The following is an 18,698-nucleotide window of genomic DNA, read 5'->3' as shown; positions in this document are numbered from 1 at the left end:
CTTACACTCACACTCTCTCACACTCGTGCACGTGCACACTCATTCACGTCCTCCCTTGCCCCTGGCTCCCCTGACCCTCCTGCCTTGCACACCAGCAGCAGCGAGGCTCCTGGGCACCACGGCACCCCCGTGCCCCCCGTCCTGGCATCAGGACCAAACCGTACTGCCCTGGTCACTGGAACCCTCCCTGCAGGCAACAACAACACCCTTTCCTCCTGTCATTTCACAGTGAAAAGTGGGACATTGACTGATTTAAATTCTGGTGAAACCTGACAGCAGTGTCAGCACGGTGGAATGATAATAGATAGTTACCCAGCTGGCATGAAATTGCAGGCCATTCGCACCTGGTTCTCACTCTGGGTGAAGAGCAGGTGTGTGTCCCAGCCCACCCACCTCCCACTCTCTCGTCCGTAAAATGCCGTCACGTCCGTCCCTGGCTTGACCTCTTAAGGCCACGTGAGAGTGTGAAGGCACCCCCCCCCCCCAGAGGAGCACCCACCACGGCCTCAGAGATGCTGTTTTTTCTAAAATTAATGGACAGTATTTTTAGTACAGTTCCCTCGGCGCCACCACCCCTCAACCTCACTTGCCTGCAGTTTCTGTGTTAACATCTCACATTGGTGCAGTACATTGTTACAATTGATGAACCAATATTGACACATTATTATTAACTGAAGTCCATAGTGTACATTAGGGTTCACTCTTGGTGTTGTACAGTCCATGAATTTGAACAAATGGATAATGACATGTATCCACCATTATAGTTTCACTGCCCTAAAAATCCTCTGTTTTCCATCTATCCATCCCTCCATCTCCAGCCCCTGGCAACCACTGATCTTTTTACTGTTTCCATAGTTTTGCCTTTTCCAGAATGTCGTAGAGTTGGTTGGAATCATTCAGTATGTAACCTTTTCAGATTGGCTTCTTTCACTTTGTAATATGCATTTAAGTTTCCTCCACGTCTTTTCATGGCTTGATAGCTCATTTCTTTTTAGCGCTGAATAATGTTCCATTGTCTGGATGGACCACAGTTTATTCATCCCTTCACCTACTGAAGGGCATCTTGGTTGCTTCCAAGTTTTAGCAATTATGAATAAAATGCTATAAACATATGTGTGCAGGTTTTTGTGTGGACATAAGTTTTTGACTCGCTTGGGTGAAGACCAAGGAGTCTGATTGCTGGATCGTACAGTAAAAGTCTGTTTAGTTTTGTACTTCCAAAGTGGCTGCTCTGTTTTCCATCCCCACCAGCAATGAATGAGCATTCATGTTGCTCCACATCCTCACCAGCATTTGGTGTTGTCAGTGTTCCAGATTTTAATCATTTTCATAGAAAGATAGTGAGACCTTGTTGGTTTAACTTGCAATGCCCTGATGACATATGATGTGAAGCATCTTTTCATGTGCTATTTGCCATCTGTGTATCTTTTTTGCTGAAATGTCTGTGTAGATTTTTGGCCTATTTATTAAATTGGGTTAGTTGTTTTCTTATTGAGTTTTAAGAGTTCTTTGTATATTTTGAATAACAGTCCTTTATCAGATGTGTCTTTTGCAACTATTTTCTCCCAGCCTGTGGCTTGTTTTATTTTCTTGACACTGTCTTTCACAGAGACTTCATTAATTTTAATGAATTCCAGCTTATCAATTCTTTCTTTCATGGATTGTGCCCTTGGTGTTGTATCTAAAAAAGCATCCCCAAACCCAATGTCATCTAGGCTTTCTCTGTGTTATCTTCTGGGAGTTTTATTGTTTTGTATTTTACATTTAGGTCTTTGGTCCATTTTGAGTTAATTTTTGTGAATGTGTAAGGTCTGTGTCTAGATTCATTGCTCTGCACTTGGATGTCCAGTTGTTCCAGCACCAATTGTTGAAGAGACGGTCTTTGCTCCGTGGTATTGCCTTTGCTCCTTTGTCAAAGACCAGTTGGCTATATTTTTGTGGCTCTATTTCTGAGCTCTCTATGCTGTCCCATTGATCTATTTGTCTGTTCTTTCACCAATCCCACACTGTCTTGAATACTGTATCTCTATAGTAAGTCTTGAAGTTGGGTGGTGTCAGCCCTCCAGCTTTGTTCTTCTCTTTCAATATTGTGTTGGCTATTCTGGGTCCTCTCCCTATGAACTTTAGAATCAGTTTGTTGACACCCACAAAATAACTTGCTGGGATTTTTATTGGGATTGCATTGTATCTATGGGTCAGGATGGGAAGAACTGCCATCTTGACAATATTGAGTTCCTGTCCGTGAATATGGAATATCTCTCCATTCATTTAGATTTTCTTCAATTTCATTCATCAGAGTTTAGTAATTTTCCTTATATAGATCTTGTACATATTTTGTTAGATTTATACCTAGGTATTTTTTTTTTTTGGTGCTAATGTGAATAGTATTGCATTTTAAATTTCGAATTACATATGTTCATTGCTGATATATAGGAAAGCAATTGACTTTGTATATCCTGCAGCCTTGCTATTATCACTTCTTAGTTCCAGGAGTTTTTTGTTGATTCTTTGGGATTTTCTTACCCCGGCCCCTCCCTGCCCAGAGAGGCCAGCCAGCCAGCATGCTCACCCTGTGGCTCCTGGCTTTGCTGACGTATGTTGGGCATTTTAGGCTCTCTTGGCCAGGACCTCACGTGTAGGTGGGCAAGGTGGGGAGGAATTGTGATGTGACCTTACCAGATGTGGGGCTCTGGCCAGGGAAGACGTGGGGGGCCCGCCCCCACCCCCGTATGCTTGCTCTCTAAGTTCTGGTGTTTCCCACCAAGCACTGTGCATTATTACGACTACACGACGTCCTCTTGGCCATGGGATAGCACAGGATTGCTTTTCCATTTCCCATACAACCTTTTGTTTTACCTGAAGTTAATGATTGCCTATTGGTGGTGGTGCAGTTTTCTCTGTACTTAAATAATTCTGCCCAAACTCCTGGCAGGCTGCTGTGCTCTGCTATGTGCCCGAGGCCCCGCACCGTGTTCGCTGGTTTTCTCATGAGGCTTTGGGGTAGATCTGGTTTCTTCCATTGTGCTGAGTCCCTGGAAACACAAGTCCTTCATTCTGGAAACGTGTGTGGTTGTTCTGTCAATGTTTCCTCTGCTCATTCCTTCTGAAAGTCTTGTGCTTTGACTGCTGGGCCCCTGTGCCCTCCTCAACTCCTCTTACGTTTTCTCTTCTGCATTTATATCTTTGTCTTATTCCTCTGTCTTCTGAGAGATCTCTTCAGCTTCGTCTTTCAACTCTTCTGCTAAGTTTTTAATTTCTGCTCTTATGGTTTCTCATATTTTTATCAAGAGGCTTTAAAATCTCTGAAAGTACTTTCTGGTCAAGCATACAGTGCCGTCCCTTAGCCGTGAGGGTTGTGACGATGACATTTGAGGCTGCCTCTCTGCAGCGTTTCCTCTCTTGCTTTGGGGGTGCTTCCTGAGATCCAGCCGCTGGTTTTCACGCCCGAAAGCCCCCAGAGGCAGACTCGGGCTAGGTGCCCATGTGTGGGAACAGGACGTCACAGCCCCTGGGGAGTGTGGGGGCCATGGGGTGGGGGGACTGGGATGCCAGTGTCTTCAGACCCCTCCTTCCTGTTGGCCAGGCCAAAAACTAAAAGAAAATAAATGACCCCCTTCCCCTTTTGCTTTCATAGGGCTGGAGAAGAAGCCCTCAATCTACCTTCCATCTTTACAACAGCCTAGAGAGGTCTAGACCAGGATCCCACAACAAGGAAACCAAGCCTATAACTTGCTAGTAAGCAGCAAGACAGGTCCTTCAGAACAGAAAGCCCTCAAATGTGCAGAAACTGTGACTTCTGATCCCTCCGATAGGTGCCACTCCATGGGGTGGCCCCAGCACGGGGAAGGATGCCCCAGGGCCAGCTCCCAGCCTGGCCACTCAGCAGGGCCTGCCCTTGGCACCTGACCCTCCTGCCTTTGGGGTAAACAATGGGAACCTGTGAGGGGTGTCTCGGCTATGCTGTTTGCCTCCAGGAACGGTTTACATGCCTCAGTCCAGCTTTTCTCCAGATCTGGTGCCCATGCAGGCCTCTGGGCTGGTGGCCATCTTATGGTCTTCCCATTTTGGGAAAGAGGAGTCCTTTGTCCTCTTGCAGCTCAGCATCAATATCAAATATCAATAGTCCCCATCACTTCCCACTACTCTGTGTCCAGGCAGTGGCCTGTGACAAAGTCCTGGCTTCCGGGGACAGTGCTGGGAGCGTCCTGATGGTGGTGACCTCAGCGACAGGGCAGCCACGTGAGTGGGCACAGGCTTGGTTTACAACGCCTTGGGACATTGCCACACATTTTATCTGCACAAAAGATGTCCTAAGAAAATAGCCTTGCTGGAATTTTTCACATGAAGGTATAAAGGTCAAAGAGATCTAAGCTTGCTCCCTGTGGGGAATCTGTTTGCAAACTCCTTGTAGCCTTTTCGAGGGTCCCTCACATGCCCCCAACCCCACCCCAAAGTGAAGTATCTTTGTATCTCTGCTTCGGTGGATTTTACAATGAGTTTGATCATTACAGTCAGTCTTCAGACAGCCAGTCGACCACCAACCCCATTTGAGGTTGAAGTTTTTCTCCTCTCACAACGGCTTCGGACAGTGGACCTGACTTTTTATGTTCTTGAAACTTAAAACTTTGAAGAAGAATGCTTTTTCTGGTTTGTCGAGCCTAGCGGGCCACCAGCCTTCAGTCTGCACATCCTATAAAAGCAGGGTCACCAGATACATACCGTTCTCCGGCCCTTTCTACGTCTCGTGCAGAGAAAGGGGGTTGGTGTGGTGCTGCTCGGGGATCTGTGATTCTCGTGTGGACGCCTTTACTTCTGCCAACCTTCACCGTTTCTGCCGGTGCACCTATCACAGCCAGAGCTCAGTCAGGTCTTGGTGACCCAATCACCGTGACTTCAGCATCCTGCCCTGTGCATCGTTAAATCGACCCCATGACTTTGATCTATGGGGCTCTGCTCTGGGTTGGGCTGGGGGCATCTCCTCTGCCTTCCCTCTTCTGAGGTCCTGGCCTGGCCCCAGCTCCCACCCAGCTCACCACGAGCTCCAGGCGCTCAGGCACCTGAGCCCGCACTTCACCTCTGACCTGCAGCTTTTAGGCCCCTCCCCGCCCAAACTTACCTGTCCTGGGCCCTCAGCTTTTCTCACACCTATCCCAGCTGCACTTGAAGATAGATCAATAGAAATCATCCAATATGAAGAACTTCTCAAATCTATAAATTTATGTCTTTCATCTAACTGGGGACGTTTTGGGCCATTATTTCTTCAGATTTTTCCTACCCTATTCTCCCTCTCCTCTCCTTCTGGGACTCCAATTGCACATATATTGGACCTTTTGATATTGTCCCATGGGCTGCTGAGGCTCTGTTTACATTTTTGTCTTTCTTCCCTTTGTCCTTCTGATTGGATCATTTCTACTGATCTGTCTTCAAGTTCACTGTCTCTCTTGTCATCTCTATCTGCTGGTAAACCAATCCTTTGAACAATTTATTTCAGATATTAAATTCTTCAATTCTAGATTTTCCGTTTGGTTCTTTCATATATCTTCTGTTTCAGGGGTCAGCAGGTGACAGACCCTGGGCTGGCCACCCGTTTTTATAAATAAAGTTTTATTGGAACATAGCCACGCTCATCTGTTTAGGTGGCTCATGTGCTGCTGTTTTTGTGCTAAATGGCAGAGCTGAGTAGTTGCAAAACAGACTGTATAGCACACAGGTCTAAACGATTTACAATCTGGCCCTTTTAGAAAAAATTTGCCAACCCTACTCTGTTCTACTGCTGAGATTTACTGTTTGTTAATTCATTACAAGCATGTTTTCCTTTATATCCTTGAGCATAGTTATAATAGCTGTTTTTAAATCCTTGTCTGCTAATTCCAATGTCTGGGTCATCTTGAGGCCTCCATTGATATATGGGTCCCATTTTCCTGTTTCTTCATATGTTTAGTAATTTTGGATTGTTTCCAGGACATTGTGACTGATACATTATGGAGACTCTATTCTGTTATGTTCCTCTGGAGAGCATTGATTTTTGTGGTTTTGTGGCTGCTGCATTGTTGTTTTACCAGGACTGGACTGAAACTACAAATACGTCTCCTGTGGTGACAGCAGTGAAATCTCTGTCCAGCTCTTTTAGCTTCTGTTAGTGGCTTGAGACCTGCCTCTCTCATGTGTAATTCGAGGATCAGCCAGAGACTTGGAAAGAGTTCATACACAGAATTTGGGGTTCAGCCTGTCTGGCTCTTTCCTGTCTGGGATTTGCCCCATACATTTCAGTTGCCGTGGTCACCCTGATCTCTGTCCTCTGGTTTTCAATCCAGTGAGACTACAGGTTTCTATTGAGTTGCAGCTTCTCTGCAGGGCCCCAGCTGGGACTTGCCCTCTGGAAAAAGTCATTAAGAAAAGGGAAATTGCCCAGTGCTGATCCCTTCCTCAAAGTTTAGAGCCCCCTTCATTTTCTGCCTCCTTTTGGTCTCTCTTCAGTGTCTTAAGTGGTTGCTTTACATATTTTTTCCAGAGTTCATGGTTGTTACCTGGAGGAGAGTTGGTACAATAGGAGTTACTCCACCGGTACCCAGCCATAAAGATGTAGTTCTCACAAATCCTTCTCTCGAATGTTTAAGTTAGAGCCAATCGTGAAATCATAAGAAAGCAAATCTTACGATATGTAATCCTTTGTACGTGGAGTACTTTAGGAGTAGACTGACACAGAAGAGGGATTGAGAAGGAGAAGGCACTGCAGTGTGCAGGGGCCACTGCTGCAGGCTCAGCTGGTGCTCTGGCTCCGGCTCTGCGGGTCACATGATAGGCCCAGGCCGTTCACTCATGGGTCCACTTGACAACACTTACTACTTACTATTATTAATGTGTATAATCACGTATGATATTATCAATAACACCCGCTGGGTGGTTGCTGCCTGCCTTATAACGGGGGGCATCTGGTGTGGGCTCCTGTGAATACAGGATGACGGTTTTATTTTTACAAAAAGCTCCTCTGGGTCTCTGTCTAGTGCTTGACGCTGGCTGGGGCTGCCTGCAGGAGGCTCCGCCTTCCTCCTGTCCTCACATCTGTTGTTCACGATGGCTCAGAATTGAAAAATCTGCTGCTTCCCTAGGAAGCCATTAACAATTTTCATTTTTTAATTTAAAAATTGACAAACCTTGGGGCCAGCCCGGTGGCGCAAGCAGTTAAGTGCGCGCGCACCGCTGCGGCGGCCTGGGGTTCGCCGGTTCGGGTCCTGGGCGTGCACCGATGCACCACTTGTCAAGTCAGGCTGTGGCGGCGTCCCATAAAAGTAGAGGAAGATGAGCATGGATGTTAGCCCAGGGCCAGTCTTCCTCAGCAAAAAAAGAGGAGGATTGGCAGATGTTAGCTCAGGGCCGATCTTCCTCACACACACACAAAAAATTGACAAACCTTGCTTATGTTTTGTAAACGTGCGATGTTTAAAACATTTGTGGTTTGTGAGCAGAAGGGCCAGTCCTGAAAGGGCTGTGTTATTCTCGAAGCCCTGCGCACGTGGTGCAGGATGCAGCCACCTTCCGACATGGCCGGCACCACCTGCTCAGGAGATCAGGACTCCCTGCACAGCCCTCCCCAGGAAGAGGCCGGGGCCAGGCCCTGTCTGATGGTGGCCTCGGAGCACCCTTCTGGAACATCCTTGCAAGTGGGTGCTGTGGGGTCTGTTAGATAATATTTGCAGACACTATATATATCTTTACCTGCTACCCTGGGCTCAGTGGATGACACAGTTACTATAATTCCTTGCACTATGCTGAGTGACCTCATCCAATGACGTGGAGAGCACAGAGGCGTGGACTGTTTGGAGGTGGAGCAGAGCCAGCCCCTGTCCTGGAAGAGTGCCAAGGAGACCCCACACCTTGTCTGTAGAGAATGCTAGAGAGTTAGTGCTGGGGACCTGCGTGTGTACATGTGTGTGTGTCTGTATCTGTCTGTCTGTGTGTGTCTATATCTGTATGTTGTGTGTGTCTGTATGTGTCTGTGTGTGTGTGTCTGTCTATATCTGTGTGTGGTGTGTGTCTTTATGTATCTGTGTGTCTGTTTCTGTGTGTCTGTGTCTGTCTGTAAGTATCTGTGTGTGTGTCTATCTCTGTGTTCTGTGGTTCTGTGTGTGTGTATGTATCTGTGTGTCTGTCTGTGTTGTGTGTGGCTGTATGTATCTGTGTGTATGTGCCTGTGCATCTGTATCTGTGCGTCTGTGTCAATCTGTATGTATCTGTGTGTCTGTATCTGTGTGTCTGTGTGTGTCTGTGTTTGTCTATAGCTGTGTGTGGTGTGTGTATCTGTGTGTCTGTCTGTGTTGTGTGTGTCTGTATGTATCTGTGTGTGTCTGTGTCTGTGTGTCTGTGCACCTGAGTGTGACATTTCTGGTCCAATCCAGACCTGCTCATCCTAATACGCCATGTCGTCCCCCTGTGCTTTCCGCTCTTTTCCCTGGAAAGGGTTTCACTGTTCGGTCTGGTTATTTGTCAAGCAGGTTTAATTGACCACGGCTCACACGTGTTAAAGTAAAACCAGAGGATTTACTGTGCTGTTGCATTTGCATGGAATCAGCTGGATCCTGTTGAGAGGTCCTTGGAGGCAGCGGCCATGCAGGGCCTGACCCCAGGGCCTGGGTCTCCAGCTTGTTCCAAGGGGCGTGACATACGTCAGCGATGACCTTCCCAAGCCCCCGGCACCCGCTTTGTCCTGGTCCTACTCCAGAAATGGCTGGCTGGCCGGCTGGCGCCTCCTGACCTTTGACATTGGTCAGAGGGTTTGTAATTAGAACTAAAGCGTGTGTTCCCCTGTCGTTACCATCCTGCCGCCGAGCCGTTCGTGCTTAATTAGCCGGAACTCCCCAGGCTCGGCAATCAGTTACCTGTGGTTTGGAAGTCGCTCCATTAGCGCTCCCCTGTCGGAAGGCACCAGCCAAAGGAGTGGCGCTCCGGACCCACCTCACCCAGCTCTGCCGTGGCCTCTGCATTCTTGGCATGCTTTGATTGTCCTGGACGACTCTGTCCCATCTCCTACTGTCGTCCTCGCTCTGTCTCCTCAGTCCTGGACGTGTGTCTCTGTGCTGCGCCTGCACCAGCACCTTAGATGTTCGCAGTCGTAAGCTGCTGCCCCTGATGTGTCCACAGTGTGCGGGGAAGCCGGCTTCTCTCTGCAAAACCCCGTCTTGGCTCCAGCTGAGCCCAGTGTGGGGCCGGCACAGCGACACGCCTTCTCTGCCCTCTCACACAAGGCACACGGCGAGCAGCTGGTTCTGTCTCTGTTTTCCTCAGGGTCTCAGACTTCCTCGGCCCTTCCAACCTAAAGAGTTTGGCTTTTCCCCAGCAAACACAGTGGAATTTTGATGCAGAAGGTTGCACCACATACTCGCTTCCAATCACGCCACCCGGAGCTCTGAGGGCGGGTGGCCTGAGGACCCTGGCTTTTCTCTGTGTCTGTGGCTCAGGGTCTGAGACAGGCTGGATGTGGAGACCCCAGAGCAGTGGGTCCTGAGGAGGTGCGTGGGGTTGCTGCTCAAACTTGCCTTTGCCGAGCTTTTCTCTTTGGGAGAACGGCCACCGCTGGAGTCTTGGTGGCCAAGCCCACCTGAGCACGTGGCCCCAGAATACGGACAGAGGTGCCAGGTTTTCTGGCGACAGGGACACTGGTGGGAGTGGGGTGGGAGCTGGGAGCCTCACCTCACCAGCCCTCTCTCAGTTTCGCACCCCCACCACCGGGGTCCCCTCCCGACATGATTCCCCAGAAGACCAGGCTTCCTGGGCGGCAGGAACCCAGCCCTCAGACTGGAGGTTGCCACAGAAATAACTGTGGGTGCCTCTCCGCCTTCCCTCTCATGGGCCACAGGCCGTGGGCAGGGTGTGCAGGTAGAAAGAAAGGCCCTGATGTGCAGTTCTCAGTCCTCCCATCATCTCAGTAAGCGTTCACGATAACCCTGCAACACAAGTGTTACCATCGTGTCCTGATAATGTGCAGGCTGGGTAGGAAGGAAGCATCTGTCTTGCAGTGACTCGGGCCTGACCAGGAGCCGTGTCCCTGCCTGTGCCGTGGACAGCACCACTCAGGCTGGGCCCAGTTCCAGCCGGAGAGCCCCGCCACCGGCCAGCAGCAGGAGCCAGGCCCGCAGGGCACTTGGGGCAAGAACTTGGCTTACAGACTCCTAAAACGCCATTATGTGCTTAATTGCTGAACCACTAGCAAATTGCCACTTAAAATCAGTTGAGTCTTCAGTTTAATTAACTCATTACAATGCGGACTGCCGTCTGAAGGGGAGTCACGGGAGATGGGGAGAGCCGCCCGCGGGCCTGACTGGTCCCAGGCTGGCGGGACATGCTCGTCAATTCCCATCAACCAGAGACCCTCGAGTCCTGGATAAAGATGGAGAACTAGACCAATCGAGACTGTCGCCCTCCCTTCGTCCCCGAACCACAAAGATAAACCAGTTACCAGAGGCCAACGGTCCACTGGCAGGCCCACCCGGCCTGGGCTGGGCTGGAGGGATCAGCAGAAGGCCCAGAAGGCCCAGCCCTCAGGCTGGCCCCGTGGCTTAGCGGTTAAGTGCGCGCGCTCCGCTACTGGCAGCCCGGGTTCAGATCCCGGCGCGTACCGACGCACCGCTTCTCCGGCCATGCTGAGGCCACGTCCCACATACAGCAACTAGAAAGATGTACAGCTATGACATACAACTATCTACTGGGGTTTGGGGGCCAAAAAAAAAAAAGGAGGAGGATTGGAAATAGATGTTAGCTCAGAGCTGGTCTTCCTCACATAAAAAAAAAAAAAAAGAAGGCCCAGCCCTGGCGGGGCCAAGCTGCCAACTTGACGCCAGGTGAGGGCACAGAACAAGGGTCCAGTGGAGCTCTCCTCACTGCCCACCACAGAGCTCTCCTCTCAGACCACAGGAGAAGGACATAACTTCCTGCCCCAAACTCTAGCTCAAGAGGAGACACATGGACCCAGATAACTCAGCAAGTGGAGTCAGAAAATTCTGCCCCACAGACGAGGGTGCAGAGAGAGTACAGAGCTGCCCTGTCAGGCAGGAACAGGGCAAGAAGAAACACCTTGGCAGCCATGACGGGTACTGTAGAAAACAGGAGGGCAGGCGGGGGCCACCTGGGATAAAATGTAACCCGAGAAACAGAAGAAAAATCCCCAGAGAGCTTTACTTCACGGAGGAGGGTCGTATACAAACCCAATAAAACAGGAGCACAAACTGAGACAATGAAACGGTGAAGTCACAGAGGGTTTTCATAGCTAAGAAAACTGGTGAAGAACTCACACGGAGTTAGAGAATAACATCAGAGAAGTAAGCGAGAAGCCAGGGACAGGATGGAGCCGGCGTGGAGTCGAACCCCCGCCAGGACAGGAAGGTCAGAGAGGTTTCCGGTGAACGCAGAGCAGAAAGGACAAGACAGATGCACTGATGGGGGGCCGTCCCGATGAAGGAGAAGCCGTGTGGTCCAGCGGAGGCCACAGACGTAGACTCCTGCACTGAGGCTGGAAACACCCGCTTCGTGCGGTTCGACAGGCGTGTGCTGCTCCCACTGTGCACAGGGCATAGTTCTAGGCGCTTGTGCCACTGGTGGACGAGCACACGGGGTGCCGTGTGTTGCCCCGGAGTCGACAGTGAGCGATGAGCATGGGGCCTGCGTGGACCACACGGGGCGTCAGCAGATGCTGCGCTGGGAGAGGATCAGCAGAGGTGGAGCCAGTCGGCTGGGCTGGGGCTGTCGGGGGAATTAGGACGTTCCAGGAAGTGTCCTTGAAATGGAAGAAGAATAGACCCTGCAGGCTGCAAAGATGTTCCCAACATCAGGGGGAAGGAGGAAAATTAGGTTGAGCTTTATCCTTGCTGTAAGGATGCTCTCAAGGATGAAAAATTTCTTCTGACAACTAGACAGAGAAAACAAGCAAACAAGCGACCCCCTGGCTGAAATAAATGAGTAAAAACCAGGCTGGTCTGGCCCTTCTGCCATAAACCTCTCAGGGCCAAAGGCCACGGCAGCGCCTGTGGGAGGTTCTGGCTCTGCGACCCCAGAACACAGCCCAGTGCTGTCCGGTTCCCATGCCGGCATCAAGCAGACATCCCCAAACGTGAGAGGATGAAAGCCAGCCACCCGAGGGAGGAAGAAAGATACAGGTTAAGACTTGGGAGCAGAGCAGCCGTGGTGAGTGTTGAATCCATGCAGTCGGAGAGAAGAGGTCACGATGCCACGCTGTAGAGACACAACTGCCTGACAGCAGCAGGCCAGCCTCACAGGAACAACGGGTTGTCCACGGATGCTGCTGCCCGAGAGCCACGTGCAGACCAGAGGGACGTCGGGAACAGACATCTGTGTGGGAGAACTTTCTCTCTGGGGATGGGCAGGTCCTTCGGGTTCACGACTATTTTTAAATATTTTCTTTGTTCAATTCAAGTAAAGTTAAATTGAATGTTAAAAGTTTAGTAGAAAACAGAGGAGTCTTTAAGCATAACACAAAACTCAGAAGCCATAGAACAAAAAGCCAATAAGTTTACCTAAGTAGAAGGTGTCTCATGCACCAAACAACGTAAACACAGTAAAAAGAGAGGTGACGGCACCTTTGGACGTGAAGACAGCCCTACCTCAGCCCTACCCCGTGTGTGTGGCGCCAGCTGTGGAGGACAACCTGGCGAAGGAGAAGCGAATGTCCACAGAAAAGGGAGGAATGTCTCCCAAACGTGGAACGATAACCACACCTCACTTGTCGTAGGAGAATGTTAGATTAGATCTGCCGGGAGATGCAGTTTCTCCCCTGCCTGGGATGAGGACAGGCACGCCCCCCACCTGGCAGGTGTGACAGGCGAGCTCTGTGCAGGACACAGGTGTGCTCTCCACTTTGAAATGCACACGCTCCCACCCGCTTCTAGGGGCCTAGCCTTCAGGAAGGGCGTGTCCACTGTTGTGATGGCCAAGACTGGAAACCACAGGCCCACCCCTTGCACTGTGTTTGTGTGTGTATGTATTTCTCTCTTGGTGTGTGAAAAGTCCACATGATTCTTCCTGTGCATTTTCAGGGCTTACTTCTGAGCACGGGCATGTGGTCGTGAGTCAGCCTGTCTCTCCTGCACCCGTTTTTCTAATTAATAAGATTTTATAGTAACCAGCCATCACGCAGGAACGGGGCACAGGATTAGCCGATGGTGTCAGCAAGTCCTTCGAGTTCCTAAAGTGCAAAGTTCTGTTGTTGTTGTTCAAGATGAGCCTGGCTCCTCCGTACCTTCCTGCCCCGCTGGCCCCAACGTTGTGGAAGGTAAGTTCACAGTGATCAGGATCCACTGCGAATCTCTAGTTTTGGAGGAGACTATGGCTGAGGACTAAATCCTGAAGCTGAAGCCAGCTCCAGGCCATCCCTCACTGCCGCCTCGGCAGGAGCTCTCGAGAGCCCAGGGGTCATCCGGTGCTCCCTGAGCCCGGCCCCGGGCCCTCGTCTTTTGGTCTCCAGATTCCACCTTCCGAGAGGCCCACAGCCCAGCCGCTCCCGGAGCTTCACTGGGCAGGCGCCTGGTTGTGACCTGAAAGAGCGAAAGGAGCAGGTGAGAGGATGTCACAGACGTAACCCCACCAAGCCCCACCAGGCGTGAGGAACAAAAGGAAAACGCACCCTTGGAAGAAAAAAGCAGCTTGGGGGAACGTGGTCAGAGCTCTGGGGGGTGGCCCTCCACACGGCTGTGGGGGGCTGGCTGGGAATCCGTGGGGACAGGAGAGGACATCGTCTCCACCCTAGAGAAGGGCACCCCTCACCGACGGTCCAGAGGTGTGGGCTGGGGGCAACCGTGACCCCGAGAGGGCCACACCTGCGGGAGAGAGCATCTCTGGGCAGGGACCACCGGCCTTCCACCAAGCCCGTTAGGAAAGAAGAGAAGAAGATGAACCCAGCTATCTGTGGACATTAATAAGCCGTTATGGAGGCTCCAGATGGACGGGACACATGCCCAGTCCTTCCTGTGACAGCAGATGGGGTCCAGAGTCCACCACGGAGACCCCGCAGCGTGACTCCCGAGTGGTCATTAGCATGCAGGTTCCTGGGCCGGCCAGGCCCTGCTGAGTCTGGTGTCCGGAGTGGGGCCCGGGACCCACAGGGGTTCTTGCACCGCTCTGTGGGCTCGGCCGGCCGTCAGGCCCGTGAGCCATGGCGGGGGCAGGGACTCAGGCTCCCAGGTCTCTTACCAAAGCACGTGGCAGCCTCCACCATCACAGGGCCCACCGGGGGTGCGGCCATCACGGGAAGAAACTAGTTTCTCTGTGCCCTTGACCCTGCGCCTGGGTCTAGGGAGCAGGTGCTGCCGAGGATGGGTCTCGGGCATCGTGTGTGAGCAGAGGTGGGCCCGGGAAGGCGTGCCAGATGCCTGCCCTTCCTTCTCAGCATCCTGGCCCCTCCCAGGCTATCAGAGAGTCTCCTTCTGGGGGGCCTGAGCCTGCAGACCTCAGTGAGGCCAAGCCCTCTGATGTTTTCCTGCTAAGGAGCCTGGGCGAGCAGGCAGGCTGCGCCCAAAGGCAGGGCCCCGGGGACCTGCCCTCTGTGTTCAGAAACAGCCTCCCTCATTCGAGGCAGGCACCCTCTGGTGCCATTCATCACGTGTGCCTCGACGTATTGGTAATTGTTAGTCACGTTGCAACATTGAGGAACTGGCCTCCCAGGGCCTCAGAGCTCCATGAAGGTGGGACCTCCCTCTGCCAGCTTCCCTGGGGACTTTCCTGGGGGGAACAGAGAGGCTGCCCCCTGCCATGTGTGAAAACTTTCAGAGGGAAAAACGGAACCTTGATCGGCATTCAGGATGTGCAGTGGGGGCACGGGGGCTCTGGAGGGCCTGCCGGGCACTAGGGGCAGGGACCCCCAGCGGGTCCTCAGATCCCCGGAGCGTTAACCCATACTGCCTCTACTGGCTGAAAGCTGATCCTTCCCGGAGCTCAGAGCGGGACTGTCGCTGGTGACTGAGGGGTCAGGGAGGCCACGGTGCACCTGGAGGATCCCCTCCTGCACCTGCCACTCTCCTCCTCACCCAGACTTGGAGAGGGCTGTCTCTGGGGATAGAAGGATGATGTGGGCCCCTGTCCTGGGGGAGCCCCTCGAGAGCCAGCCCCTCACCCCTGCAATGACCCCGTAATTATAGGTGAGGAAAGAGGGAGGGTGCAGAGCTCGGCGAGGCTGCCTGGTAGGAAGGGTGGGGCTGGATCAGAGCCCGCCAGACCCAGCCTCACCCCAGAATTCCTCCCCTGAGATGTGCGGGTTAGACGGGTCAGCCTCACCTGCTGGACCCTTGGCCGCTGGACCCTCGTGGGATAGTGCCCTGCGCTCTGCATCCCCGTTCTCCCAGCCGCTCTGCAGGGAGCCGGGGTCCTGGCGTCTCAGGAGACAACTCTCCTTAGAATGTCAAAGAAGATCTCTCAATAAACAGAACTTCGGGAAATGAAAGAGACAATTATCCCAAATATTTAGGCCAAGGGAGTTAACCTCTTCTGTCAACATTCCGACTATTTTGAATCAGGCTTAACATAGGAATTCTCACCACTTTTTTCCCTGGGTCTTAAAATAGAACAAAGGAGGGATTGGGCCCCAATAGGTCTGTGCAGGTGCCTCACTCAGAGGGCAAGGACTCTGACCCTACGGCCCTGGCGAGGCTGATGGGCCAAGGGGCCCAGGGGGCAGAGGGGACCTGCCGGTGGAGGGGGGACCTCTGGGGCCCCACTGTCCCCAGAAAGCTTTAACCTGGGCAGTGAAGCCTCTTCCTGTCTGGGAGCCCCAGAGACCTTGGCATCAGAAGGCTCTATTCCTAGGGGGCTGTGACCCCAGGAGAACCAGACAGAGGGGACGGCCTGTGTGGGTCCCTCCAAGGGAGATTACAAGGCAGCTGGGCTTCAGGCTGGGCACGGGCTCTGCGCCTTGACGAGTTAGTGCGAGGTTAGGTGGCAGTCACCGGATGCAGCACCGAGGGACGAGGGAGGGAAGGGCCTGGGGACACGGGCGCCCCGTGCTCCACCCAGCATGGGTTTCCTCCTCAAGCCCCAGTGCAGTTCCTCCAGCCTGATTCCATCCTGGGGGCTCTGCCTGCCCGGCAGCCACCTCTTCACACACCCTCATGGGCTCCCCGTGGGGGGAGGGGGCCGTTCTCTGAGCTGGAGATGGGGAGACACTTGAGGAGGGCGTCCTCTGGGCCAGGTGGCCTGGCGGGGCCTGCGGTGGGCCAGGGGAAGCATTCACAGACCTGGAGGCGGGGCGTTGCCTCCCAGACCATGTCTGTCCTGTGGTGTCAGCATGGCCCCTCCGGGGGAGGCCGGCGTGTGTGTCCACAGAGCCACTGGGGGGACCACTGAAGGCGTGGCCAGCTTGGCCTCTTCCCGGGTGTGAACAGGGAGGCCCAGAAGGTGGGTCACGGCGTCGCTGGCAGAGCCCAGTTCTGTCCCCGTCAGCTTGTGTGCAGCTTGGGGAGGGGCACCGGCTTCTGGGGGGAACCTGCCCACCATTCATGTCTGTGCTGGCGGCGCCAGAAGTGGGCCCGGTGGGCTCTGCAGATGAGTTGCCTCCAGGGTCCTAAGCTGGCCCACTCCCCGGGGGCCTCCCTGGGTGGGCTCTCGGGCCCTTAGTACCCTCTCCCCTCCCCTGAAGTCCTCTACCTGACCCCCCAGGTCAACAGCATATCCCCAACAGAGTCCCGGCCTCCTGACCCCTCTGTCCCCTGCAGGCTTCCACCTGTCCCACAAGGTCACCAGCGTCGTCCCGGAGAGCGCACTGCTCATCGTGCTGGGCCTGGTGCTAGGTGGCATCGTCTGGGCGGCTGACCACATCGCCTCCTTCACTCTCACGCCCACCGTCTTCCTCTTCTACCTGCTGCCCCCCATTGTGCTGGACGCTGGCTACTTCATGCCCAACCGGCTCTTCTTCGGTAATCTGGGCACCATCCTGCTGTATGCCGTCATCGGCACCGTGTGGAACGCGGCCACCACCGGCCTGTCCCTCTACGGCGTCTTCCTCAGCGGCCTGATGGGTGAGTGGGTGTGGTTGTCCACCTGTCTGCCAGGTGGGCTCCTCCAGGGGGGCTCTGTGGGGTGGGCTCTGGGGAGTGGGCGCCCGTCAGGGTGGGTGCCATCAGAGTGGGCTCTGCCAGGACTGGCTCTGGACAGGCTCTTTTAAGGAAGCTCAGGTGCAGAGCACAGACCTAAAAAGGGGGTGAGTATTTCAGGTCAGCGAGAAGCGTCACCAGTGGGTCCACTTAATCCTCCTGGTATGTTTAAAATAAGGTTTAATTCATAAGTAGCCAGTCCACATGCAGCTCGTCCAGGCATCCCCAGGCCCAGGCACGTGTCCTGCTTGGGAATGGATTCCTGTCTGACCAGGTCAGCAGGCTGGTGGGTGGGGCAGGTGGGAACAGACACAGCTGCTGTCCCTCCCCCTTGCAAGGGAGGTGGGGTCTGGCCTTACTCCCCTGTCACCAAGCCCCCAGAGAAAGAAAGGAGACCCTCCCCCCTCCCCCCACCCCCGGCAGAGGCCAGCACCTAAGCCCGGGATTTCAGAGACGAGCTAAACACACACCTGAGCAAAACCTGGTACATCTGGGTGTCGCTCTACTCAACCTGTAAGAAAAAGCCTCGCCAGCTTCTCTTCTGTCACCAGTTCATCCAAGTCTCTGCTACCTCCCCTGCTGGTGCTTCTCACAGTTTGCGTTACTCAATTCAGTCCTGGCCTCACCCTGAGGGGCGCCCCACACCCCTGGGAGTCGTCCCAATCTGCCTGGGAAACGAGCAGACCAGGGCCTCACACCCCGTGCCGGCCTTTCGAAGCCGAGCGCTGCCCGCTCTGGGGTTGCTACGGCTTCTCATGTATGTCCGGGGTCTGCAGGTGAGAGGGTGGGTGTTGGCACCCACATGCACTCAGCCTTGGCGTCAGTTCCGCCAGCCAAACCAGCCTCAAGGGTGGGCCCAGTGGCGCTTTTCCATCTGATTGAAAGAAGAGCCTTGCGCCACCCTCCCCATGTGGATCGAGACCTTGAAATCCTGATGACAAAGGAGATGCCTCGAGAAAGAGGGGCCAAAGTTCCCCTGATTGGAATGGTCATCTCGCCTGGCACATTTGTCACCTCAAGACTTTGTCCTGACCCCACATGAAGCACACTCCCTCAAGCCCTCTCTGCCATCTGGCACTGCCCACCAGGCCAGTCCAGAGAAACCCACCAAGGGTGACGTGGGGCCGTGCGCGCCTGGCCAGGCCTTGCAGGGGCGTAAGCTGCAGGTCCCTCGCAGATGTGATTGGTTGACATCTATTGGTGATGTCTTTAAGTGTCCGGGACATACCTAAGACGACATGGTCACCTCCAGCTGCTGGGCCCAGGGGAATGTCTCTGGTTTAAGCAGGGACTCCTGCTTCCTGAGGGGCCACAGCACCTGAGGCCTGTGACGCAGCTGATCAAGACTGAGCATCGGCTGTGGTCATGCAGCAGAGTCCATGGGCCAATGAGTCTGTCCTGTTCCCGAGCTCCTGGAGCCAGGAGCTGGACGGAGCTGGGAGGGCAGGGGTGGATCTCTGCAGACCAGTGGCTGGGCTCTGAGGTACGGCTCAAGGCCAGCCTGGGTTGGGACACAGGTAGGCCTGATAACAGGCATCCTGGGCGGGCGTCCAGGCGGGTCAGCCCAGGATAGGCCCTGTAGAAGCTCCAGGCGGTCGGAGAGTCCCCACA

The 18,698-nt window shown here is 53.5% G+C and overlaps 1 protein-coding gene across 3 annotated transcripts in view; it reads left to right on the top strand.

Moving 5' to 3' along the window:
- The window catches only part of SLC9A3 (solute carrier family 9 member A3), a 56,807-nt gene that overhangs the window by 14,717 nt on the left and 23,392 nt on the right, over positions 1–18,698 (top strand). For all 3 annotated transcript variants that reach the window (XM_087443077.1, XM_004440029.3, XM_004440028.2), the window contains exon 2: positions 16,710–17,012. In XM_087443077.1, coding sequence (XP_087299203.1) covers positions 16,710–17,012 — 303 coding nt within the window. The remainder of the gene's footprint in view (positions 1–16,709; positions 17,013–18,698) is intronic.

Source organism: Ceratotherium simum, chromosome 18 (genome assembly GCF_057802395.1).
Source record: "Ceratotherium simum simum isolate JZ-2026a chromosome 18, ASM5780239v1, whole genome shotgun sequence".
Lineage (NCBI taxonomy): Eukaryota > Metazoa > Chordata > Mammalia > Perissodactyla > Rhinocerotidae > Ceratotherium > Ceratotherium simum.
This window is presented reverse-complemented; position numbering and strand designations above follow the sequence as displayed.